Genomic DNA, 10,320 nt, shown 5'->3' on the forward strand with positions numbered 1-10,320 from the left:
TTTCTTCCATGCTTATCTGCCCAGGGTGTTCCAGTTGTCACGCTCTGCTGAGTAGGAAGCTGCTCTGGAGGATTTAAGTTTTCCAGAGCTAAGAGTCTGGGTTTCTGGCCCCATTGACTCCTTTCTTACTCTTAGGATAATGTTCATGGATGGGTCTTCCTGAGAGTTTCTAGTCATTTCCCTTCATTTGAGTCACTATCCCCATCCTGTACGCACAGGGCCTTCAGGATGGCAGCTATCCTGATGTAGCTACACCTGGTTTAAGGGATGGGGGGTGCTGAATTCACATGGAAATATGTCCCCTGAAGCAACAGTTCATCCTGGAGTGGTCTTCTATGGTAGGTCAAGGGGGGTAGGCTGTCACTGCAGTTAGTCAGTCAGTTTCTATTTCTTTTACCTAAATAAACTAACTTAAGAAACAGGAGTTTATTGGCAAGACAGAGAGGAGCTCACAAGCCCACAGAAAACCAAGGACCATTTTGAAAATGACAGCACAGAGCAATCACTAAGGTGTAGTCTCTCCAAGGTCCACTCTCAGAATGAATCACTACAGCTGTCTTCAGGCTTCATGTCTATCTGCCAAACCCCAGGTTCTTTGAAGAGAATTGAATTGGCCCTCTTGTCTTATGTGCTTTTCCTTCAGCTAGACAACTTTATTGGTAGACTTAATGGTGAAGAGTGAGAGTAGGAGAGGAGAAAGTTATTTTACCAAAAGAAGGTGCTGTGAATGATGGGCAGGACAAACAGCAGATGTCTATCACACAGGAAGGGTCCCCTGTGGCCTGCCTAGAGCCATGATCCTAAAGCCCACCTGGATTTTGGAGTTGGAGAATAGAGCTGAGCTTAATTATTTAGCACAAAGCTAATAGTGCGCTAGCAGTACAGTATTGGAAAGTGTTTCACTATAAAAATCAATGATATCCTCCTAGAAGAAACTTAAGAGATCACAAAAAAGTCTAGAGAACTTGATTGTTGTTTTGGATGCTGGGAATTCGAATCCTGGGCCTTATACATGCACTGAGCTATACTCCCCTCCTGAGCTATCCCCCCAGGTATAGAAAAGAGAATTTCAAACACTATCTGTAATCCTGCTTCTCGGAGAAAACCACAGTTAATTTTTTAAGTTGTTTCTTTCCTTCTATGGATTCTTTTTCATGAAGTTGAGATCAGGCTGTGTATATGATTTGGTATTTAATGTTTAAGCAAGAACAATAATCCCACAACTGCTAGAGGAATACCTTTGTGACACTGGCCTAGTGGACAGACATAACCTGTAGCTGCCCTACCTGTGGAAGAGGCAGAAGGGACCTTTCCCTAGTCTGCCAATACTGGGGCCCAGGCCAGTATTGCCCAGCTAGGGAAGTTGCCAAGGCCTGTTCTTCATTCCAGAGGACATTCTCTCTGGACACAGGCCAAGGTGGAAGGGAACTTCAATGGACCCCGACACCTCCTCGTTAGACTCATAGAATTTCCTTGTGTGTTTGTTTGTTTGTTTGTTTGTTTTTTGACTCAGGAAATGAGCCTATGGGCCATCCTCTTGGGTTTTAGTTGGTTCTGATGAATTTCAATATGTTCTTCTGACATGAATAGATCCCATTTCCATCTAATCTTTAAAGCAGTCTCTACCTTTATTTAGTCATTTGAAATGATGTTAATATTCTTTCATGAAGAGTGAAATCACCAGGAAATGGTATAAAGAAAGAATCCTAGTTGAAATATAGCCATAGCCGTCTTAATAATGCACTGTGGAGATTCAGATGTGTGTATTTAAGCTCCTGAATCTGTGTATTTAACAAGTTAAAAACTGAGAGTTTGCCTGTTTCAACCTTTGCTGACATTTGCTAAGCAATGGAATTCAAGAGGATAGAAGGGTTTAGAAGTCTGTTATCCAGAGCTAGAGGAATCTGGTCACTTCCTGCAATTAACTCTTGGGAAAGAGGAGTCTGCCTCTCAGAATTAAAAATCACTTTTTTTTTTTTTTTGAGATGAGCTCTCACTATCTCACTATGTTGAGCAGACAGGCCTCAAACTTGAAATCTTTTGAAAAACTTTTTTAGTTGTAGATTGACACAATACCTTTATTTTATTTGTTTATGTGGTTCCAAGGAATGAACTCAGTACCCCACGCACTCAAGGCAAGCGCTCTACCACTGAGCCACAACCCCAGCCCCAAACTTGAAATTCTGATTCGCCTCCTAAATAGATGGGACTACAACCATGTGCCACTACCTCTGTCTAAAACCACTTCTCAAGGGCATCGACTTTCATCCACAGAAGAATATTATTCAACTTCACTGTTTGATTCATTCCAAGTGACTCGAGGGGCCAGCCTCTCACTCCAGTACCTCTAGGGACACTTGTTTTCTTTGCTAAGACACTTCATCAGCACCCAGGGGCCTCTCAGGTCAAGGCTGGGGAATGCCACTGAACCAGTAGGAGAGCCAGACTTGGTCTAGTGACACATGAGGGACTTTGGCTGAGAGGCTCCGGCCTCTCCTCCTCCTCCTCCTATCAGCCCTCATGAGCTCCTTCACTCGGCTTCTCCAGGTTTCCAGTGGCTCCCTAGTTCACGTCTCCAGCCCAGCTTCCCTCAACTTCCAGACCCACTTATCCAAGGGCCACTGCACAGTTCTACCTTAGGGTTGTCACTAGCCCCTCCTGTTAACCATGTCCCCTGAAAGCATCCCTCTTCGTTTCTTGTCTCAGTGGTACCAGGAGGCTGCCAACTAGACACCCAAGAGTCATGACTGATTCCTCCCACGCTTCTCATTCTGTCCTCTAAGTTGTTTAATTCATTCACAACTACTGTGTGCCACTTACTTCGCCATTAGCTATATGGTAGTCAAGGTCTCTGCTCCTGTGGCTTTAAGTCTAGTTAGGGAAACAGACAAATAATGTTATATAGGAAATATGTGTGAAGTTATGAGAGGGTTTGGTCTGGGGGACAGAGAAGGCTTCCTCGAGGAGGAGCATGTAAGTGGAGGTCTAAAGGGTGCTTTAGGAGTCAACTAGATCAAGGTCAGGGGGTGGTGGGTTCAATTTCCAAGCAGGCAGAACACCAGGTGTCTAAGTACCGTGCAATGGAGATTGAGATGAAGAGAGTATGGAATGGCCTTCAGGAAGTTTGTGGCCTTCTGGGGAGGCCATTGTGTCTGAGCTGCATGAATTGGAGTCATAATGATGGGACAGGAGACCAGGGAGGTGGGCACAGGCCCTATCATCAGCATCCTAAGGATTTTAGTCCTTTTTGTTTTCTTACAGTACTGGGGAATGTTCTAGCACTGAGCTCCATCACCAGTCCCTTTTATTTTCTATTTTGAGATAGCTTTTGTTGCTGAGGTCTCACTGTTACTGAGGCTGGCCTCAAACTTGGGCTCCTCCTGCCTCAGCCTCCAGAGTTGCTGGGATTACAGGTGTGTCCCACCACATCGGAGTCCTTTTTCTTTTTCTTTTCTTTCCTCTTTACCGTGGAGCTACATCTCCAGTCCTTTTTTTTTTTTTTTTTTTTTTTAAGAGAGAGAGAGAGAGAGAGAAATTTTTAATATTTATTTTTCAGTTTTCGGCGGACACAACATCTTTGTTTGTATGTGGTGCTGAGGATAGAACCCGGGCCGCACGCATGCCAGGCGAGCGCGCTACCGCTTGAGCCACATCCCCAGCCCCTCCAGTCCTTTTTAATTTTTATTTTGAGACTTTAATCTCACTAAGTTTCCCGGACTGGCCTCAAATTTATGATTCTCCTCTCTCAGCCTCCCAAAGAGCTGGGATTACAGACATGTACAACCACACCCAACAGATTTTAATTCTTCTTTTAAGAGGATAGAAAAGACTGAGGAGTTTTAGGGCAAGAGATGGGTGGGTGGGGAGATTGAGGGATGATAGATCTATGTATAAAACTTCTCTGCCTACAATGTAGAGAACAAACTGATTGGGCCTGAATGAATATGGGGGAGGGGAAGCTGATCTCACCAGCTTCCTCCTAGCTATCCTTACATCCCTATAGCAAGGATCCCCAGTCCAGACTGTCCTTTTCTCCCTTTTTCTCTCTCTCTCTCTTTTTTATACTGAGGGTTGAACCCAGGGGCACTTAACCACTGAGCCACTGAGTCATTTCCCTGGCTTTTAAATTTTTTAAAATTTTGAGACAGGGTCTCACTAAGTTGCTGAGGGCCTCACTAAATTGCTGAGGCTGGCCTTGAACTTGTGATCCTCCTGCCTCAGCCTCCTGAACTGCTGAGATTATAGGCCTGTGCCACTGCACCCAGCTACCTTTCAACCTTCATCAATAAAGCAATTTAGTGAGGCCCTAAGCAACTAAGACCCTAGGGTAAAGCCTCTTGGATTTAATCTCCAATACCCTCCCCCACTAAAAAAACCCCAAACAAACAAAAAAAAACCCAAACTTCTATCAATCTAAGAAGAAAATTGATGATCCTTTAAACTCTTTAGTCTGGCCTACAAGTCCCTTGAAACCTGACTATTATCGCCTCTCCAGTGTCACATTCAACCACTTGTCCTCAAGTTCTCTATACTTTAATCCATGAAAAGGAGAGTCAGAGCCGAGCAGCAGCTCAAGGCTTCTCTGGTACCCAGAGAATTAGCACAAGCCAAATCTGAGGTCCTGGTCTAAAGTAGAGCGCAGGAAATGCTGGAGCGAGGATTTCTGGCCACTGTCTAAAAGAGTGTCAAGGACCAACATGTGGGATACGTTTGGGGAATCTGGAGGCTTGAAGACAAGACCACAGTTATAGTTGCTGAGAGATGGTGACTGAGGACAGGACTCTGAGCACAGAAATGGCAGTTTCCAGGCAGGATCCCCACCCATGGAGAACTGAGGTTCCAGGACAGCCAGGACCCCAGCAAGCCAAGAACAGGCAGGTGAGGTGAGGCCGTGTGAGCCCCTGGGTTTGATCCCCAGCAGGGGTTGGGTGGGGGGAATGGGCAGGACTGGACATTGGGACTCAGAAGGTCAAGGACAAAGGCTGACTTGATGAGGACTTGACAGGATAAAGAGAACTACATGAAAGTTCTTTATAATATTCTTCCTGCCTGGAACCAGAATGGATCCCAGAATAAAAAGAGCAAGACTGAGCCTCGGGCAGAAGGGCATTGATAAAGGAACCAGGCAGCTCCTGCCATGGGCGCACCAAGATCAGCACTGGCAAGCCATGGCTCATCCTCAGAGCACACACAAGTCAGGGACGTTCAAGTTTAATCCCGTGAACCCAGGAGCCAGGATTGCTTGGGAGACACCCCATGTGAAGGTGAATGAAATCTCAACATGAGTATGTTTCTGAGAGTATCTCTGTAGCTCTCAGGAGGGTCTCTGGAGAGTGTGACTGGGTCTGGTTCACATGGCAACCAGAAGATTATGACATACTCAGAGGATGGTGAGGTCACAGAATACAAGCCTTAAAGTAAGTGAGCCATGTGAGTCTCATTTATTTTTAAAAGAAACCTCTGAGAAGAGCTTAGAACAATTTTTTCCCTTGAGTGCCATTTCCCAAAGGTACTCACTGAACAATAAGGTGTGACTGTAATGGCTGCACTGAGTTGTCTTTTGGACAGTGTTAGAAGGGACATAAAGAAGGTGGACAGAGAATTAAGACAGTTGAGATGCATCGATGAATTCAGCACCCGATGCCTGTGCGACTTGTACATGCACCCGTACTGCTGCTGTGACTTGCATCCCTACCCGTACTGCCTGTGCTACTCGAAGCGATCGCGTTCCTGCGGCCTGTGTGACCTCTACCCGTGCTGCCTGTGTGACTACAAGCTGTACTGCCTTCGCCCGTCCCTCAGGAGTTTGGAGAGGAAAGCCATCAGAGCCATCGAGGACGAAAAGAGAGAGCTTGCCAAGTGAGAGAACTCACTTTTAGATCTTTAGAGTTGGTTTCTCATCCTCATCAGTTGAAATAAAAGGGGGGGGGGGGGGACAATTGATACTTGAACAAAGATAAAAAAAAATGTTCAAGATAATGACTCTAGTGACTTAGGAAAGATTTAAGAAGAGTCAATGGGTCCATAATGGGAATGGTGAGATTCTCCAAAGACAATGTAACGATGTTGAGGGCAGCTGGTGGTTTATAGCGGGAGTGCCAACTTGACAAATTAGGTGGCTTTAATGAGGAAAAGAAATAGGGGGTGTCATTAAAAAGCTATTGGAGGCAGCAAACGAGACATTTTTTCTGGTTATGAGTAAAGTGATTTGAGTGTATTTGGACTTACAGAAATGTCTGCAGGACAAGTAATAATAATTGATCAAATCCTTAATGTTTGCCAGAGGCTTTAGGAGAAGGAGAATAAATTGAACAATAGAGGCATTTCCTTCATTTTGTAGGAAAATCTTTCTCCCCTTCCTCCCAACTCCAAAGACTTACAGTTCCTCTGGAGTTGAGGCCATTACATTGGCTTTCCCCTCCAACTCCAGAAAAAGCTGTGGAAATAATCTACAGAACTCAGTTGCCCCTTTCAGAGGAGACTTGAGTTGGGTTTCCATGGAATTGGAGAATCTAAAAAATGTTTTAGTTTTGATCATATTTTCTTTTTTGCCTGGAGTAAAGAAGGAAATCTCTGTCTATATAAGTCTGCTACTACTGATGAAAACAGTGGTGGAGAGAGTTGTCCTCTGGCTAAATAAATTATGGCCCACCTAAACATTGGGACGGTATGTAGATGTTAAACGGATGGACAAAGCATTTTTACGTATTGATGGTGGTAAGTGAAAAAAGCAAATCTAGAAAAACTGTTTAATATGGTCCTATTTTTTTAAAAGATAAGCATAGAAAGGTAAGATGCCTAGAAAAATAGATGAACGGTGGGTGGGTGGGTATGTAGGAGAGGTCCCTTGGCAACAGTGACAGTGGTGTTTCATCGGAAGGGTAATTGGACAGTAATTGTCGAGGTTATCAGCCTTGGCCAAAGATCAGGACTGACCCCTCCCCATAGGCTGAAATGGAGCATTCACCTACAGATTCATCCACATATTCTTTGAACCACTGTTTATTTTTACTCCTTAGGGAATCAAGTTTATAAACTGTTCACACTGTGAGGAAGGGCTCCTTGTGGGCAGGTCTATGCCCACTCCCTCTATACCTCGGGTCTTCTGAGCTCCCCTCTTCCCACACCCCTCAGGGCAATGCCTCTCTGCCCTTTGCCATCAGGCTCCTTATCCCACTTTAGAGACCCTATTTTTTGGTGCTCAGTTGGCCCAGCTTTAATTCCCAGCAGAGTAGTTCATACAAGAGGTGATGCTTTCTCTAGTTTGTGATGCTTATTCTGACAGTGTCTGGGTCTTGGCTGTTTTTGTTTGTTTTCCCGTGCCAGCAGCAGGATTCGAAGCTGGTGATTCCTTACATTAATTCCTGGATCTCTGAATGGATAACTTTGAGACCATTTTAGAAATGACCTCAGGCTTTTGCCCTCTTTTTTTCTCCTCCCAGATACTTTTCTTCCCATTCATACTACTTTGTGAAATTTCTATGCTCTATTTCTGACAGCTTGACATCTCCCTATCCAAAAGGGCTTAGTGTCACCTGTAAACCTAAATCTTCAATTTTCCTGAATAGAGGTGAAAATGTTCAGCTGTGATCCCAGCTCCAATCCCAGAGGACTCACACTGTTAATATTTTTTTCTTCCGGTGGAATACCTCCTCTTTCTTATCTTTAAGCTAGCTCCTGATCCATGACTAAAGAGATCCAGAAATATTATGTTGAGTTAACTTTTTTAAAAACAATCTTTGGTGTGAAATCTTGTCCAAGGCTTTGTGGATTTAGAATTCATATTCACATGACCTTTCACCCTTTTAAAGAATGCTGAGTCGTTGGTTAGTTATGACATATCTTTCAGATGTCATTCTGGGTTGTCCAGAAGGTTCTATGTTCCTAGTCTGTAGTTGCCTCCGCCCCACTGAAATTACTTTGTATGCGAGAGTCAATCTGTTATGTGTCTGGGTATGACTCTAATAATGAGTAAAAACTCTTGGCCAAAAATTTTTAAATTTCATCCATAAGTTTCTTGAACATTCTTGAGTATCTGTCATTTATATAATATATAATATTCATATAATATATAACATACATATAACATATGGCTAGATGGATATATACGTATATGTATTTTATATATATAGTGTTTTCTTTAGACCAGGCATAGAGGGTCCAACTCACTTCCATTGTTTCTTTTCTTTCTTACTTTTTTTTTTTTTGTGGTATCCATGGCCTTGTATCCATTCTTGCTTGAGTAGCTGCTTCAAAAGTCAGTGTCAGCCAGGTGTGGTAGCAAACACCTGTACTCCTAGCTGCTACATGGGAGGTTGAAGCAGGAAGATACCAAGTTTGAGGTCAGCCTGGACAACATAGCAAGACTCTGTCTCAAAATGAAATACAAAGGAACTGTGGGTGCAGGTCTGTGGTAGACTGCCTGAACACCCTGGGTACTTGCAAGGCCCTGGGTTTTATCCCCAGTACCACAGGGGTTGGGGTAGAGGAGGCAGTGTCTTCCTTAGTAGGTACCCAATTTAGCACTTTGGTTTCTTTAGCTTTTTCAGTATGCCTGTTCCTTCCCCAATTACCTTTTATGCCCGAAGCACTAGCCATGCCCCTGACTCATCCTCACTCTTCTGGATCTAGAAGGACTGAGGTAACTGAATTTGGTTTCCTTTGGGGAAATCCCACATCATCCTGCCTTAAGTTTGTACCTGATCAGCCACAGCACTTCATGGGGTTCCCTTTCCTCAATACTAAAGCTGGAGGAATAAACCAGCTCCAACCCATCTTCAATCCTGACCATAGTTTATGACCTCATGAACAGATGCAGGTGTGGCTTTGACACCGGCACTAGTCCTGCGGCCAGATGAATCTTGGTTTACAGTTGTACCTTGAGCTACACTGGCCTCACCCTCTGTACCCTTCTTTGGTACCTAGAAATGAATCCTGAAGCTGTGCTTCCATCCACTCACCTAAGAGCCTGTGGTTGGCCTAAATCTCAACAAGAAATTCCCTTCAAAGTCCCCCCAGGAGGCCTGCCATCTCAAAACTTCAAAAACCTGCCCTCTCATTTCTTTTCTGGACTCCCCCCACACTCATGAGTTTGAGGTTTTCATTGAGTCTTCTCTCAGTCAGTGAGTCAGGGTCAGACTGGGGCTTTATGACTGGTAAAGACTGGCTTTCCACAGAGAGCCAGCTTCCCTGTGTCCTCTGAGAGACAGAAGAGCTGGCCCCTGGTTGCTCTCTCATCATAATCTCTTTGTACCCGTTGTCTTGGAGCCCAGTCCCCCTTGGTTGCAAGGCTAGGAGTTGCCACCTAAGCCTAAAACATTCTTTGTGTGTGTGTGTGTGTGTGTGTGTGTGTGTGTGAAAGAGAGAGAGAGACTAGGGGTGGAACCCAGGGGAGCTATACCACTGAGCTACGCCTCCAGTCCTTCATTTTATTTTGGAATAGAACCTCACTGAATCACCGAGGCTGGCCTCAAGCTTACAATCCTCTTGCCTCTTGAGTAACTAGGACTACAGCTATGTGTCACCATACCCAGCTGGTGAAAATCATTTCTATTATTTAGTTTGACCTTATTGTTTAATGATATAGGACTTGGGCCTTGGTCACTTAAAAACTCAGATTTTGTCTGGGTCTTGGTTTTTGTTTTGTTTTGTTTTTTGTGGTGCTGGGGATCAGAACCCAGGGCCTGGTGCATGCGAGGCAAGCACTCTACCAACTGAGCCATATCCCCAGCCCTGGGTCTTGGTTTTTTATTAACTGGTATAGAAAAAAATAATTACATTCTAATAAAAATAAAATGTGATGTGTTGGTTTTGAAAGTAGTATTGGAGAAGTTGTTGGGGTTTTTTGTTTATTTGTTTTGCACCAATAGCATTGGTTACTTGAAAAAAAATAAAAGCTTTCTGAAGTTGCTTCCTTTATCAAGAAAGAAAGAAAGAAAAAAAAAAACCCTCAGATTTTGGGTAAGTTCGTTTACAGAAGGAATGATGAAGAAGAATTTTCTTTATTGAGTAATGTCTACGTACCCAGTATTCACATTCATTTAATTCTCCTAGTGTGCCTTTGGGCTGCTATTATCTCTATCATCATATAGTTGATGAATCAGATCTAGGGCAACCATCTTGATCACTGAGACATCGTGGAGCCCTGACTTGAAGACACATTCACCTGAGTGAGAAATTCATGTACCTCACCACCTGGCCAGTGATTCTCAAAGTGTAGTCCCTGGATCAGCATTAGCAGAGTCACCTGGCACTTATTAGAAATGCAAATTCTCAACTCCACACCAGAGCAACTGAATCTGAAACTTGGGGGTGGGGGGG

General features: G+C 44.0%; 1 protein-coding gene across 2 annotated transcripts in view; it reads left to right on the top strand.

Moving 5' to 3' along the window:
- Positions 1-5,400: 5,400 nt before the first annotated feature.
- The window catches only part of Odf1 (outer dense fiber of sperm tails 1), a 9,188-nt gene continuing 4,268 nt past the window's right edge, over positions 5,401-10,320 (top strand). The window contains exon 1 of one of the 2 annotated variants that reach the window (XM_015486480.2): positions 5,401-5,859. In XM_015486480.2, the coding sequence (XP_015341966.1) occupies positions 5,540-5,859 (320 nt within the window). In that variant the 5' untranslated portion in view covers positions 5,401-5,539. The remainder of the gene's footprint in view (positions 5,860-10,320) is intronic. The other variant, XM_015486481.2, reaches the window with a different exon arrangement.

This window comes from Marmota marmota, unplaced genomic scaffold (genome assembly GCF_001458135.2).
Source record: "Marmota marmota marmota unplaced genomic scaffold, marMar, whole genome shotgun sequence".
Lineage (NCBI taxonomy): Eukaryota > Metazoa > Chordata > Mammalia > Rodentia > Sciuridae > Marmota > Marmota marmota.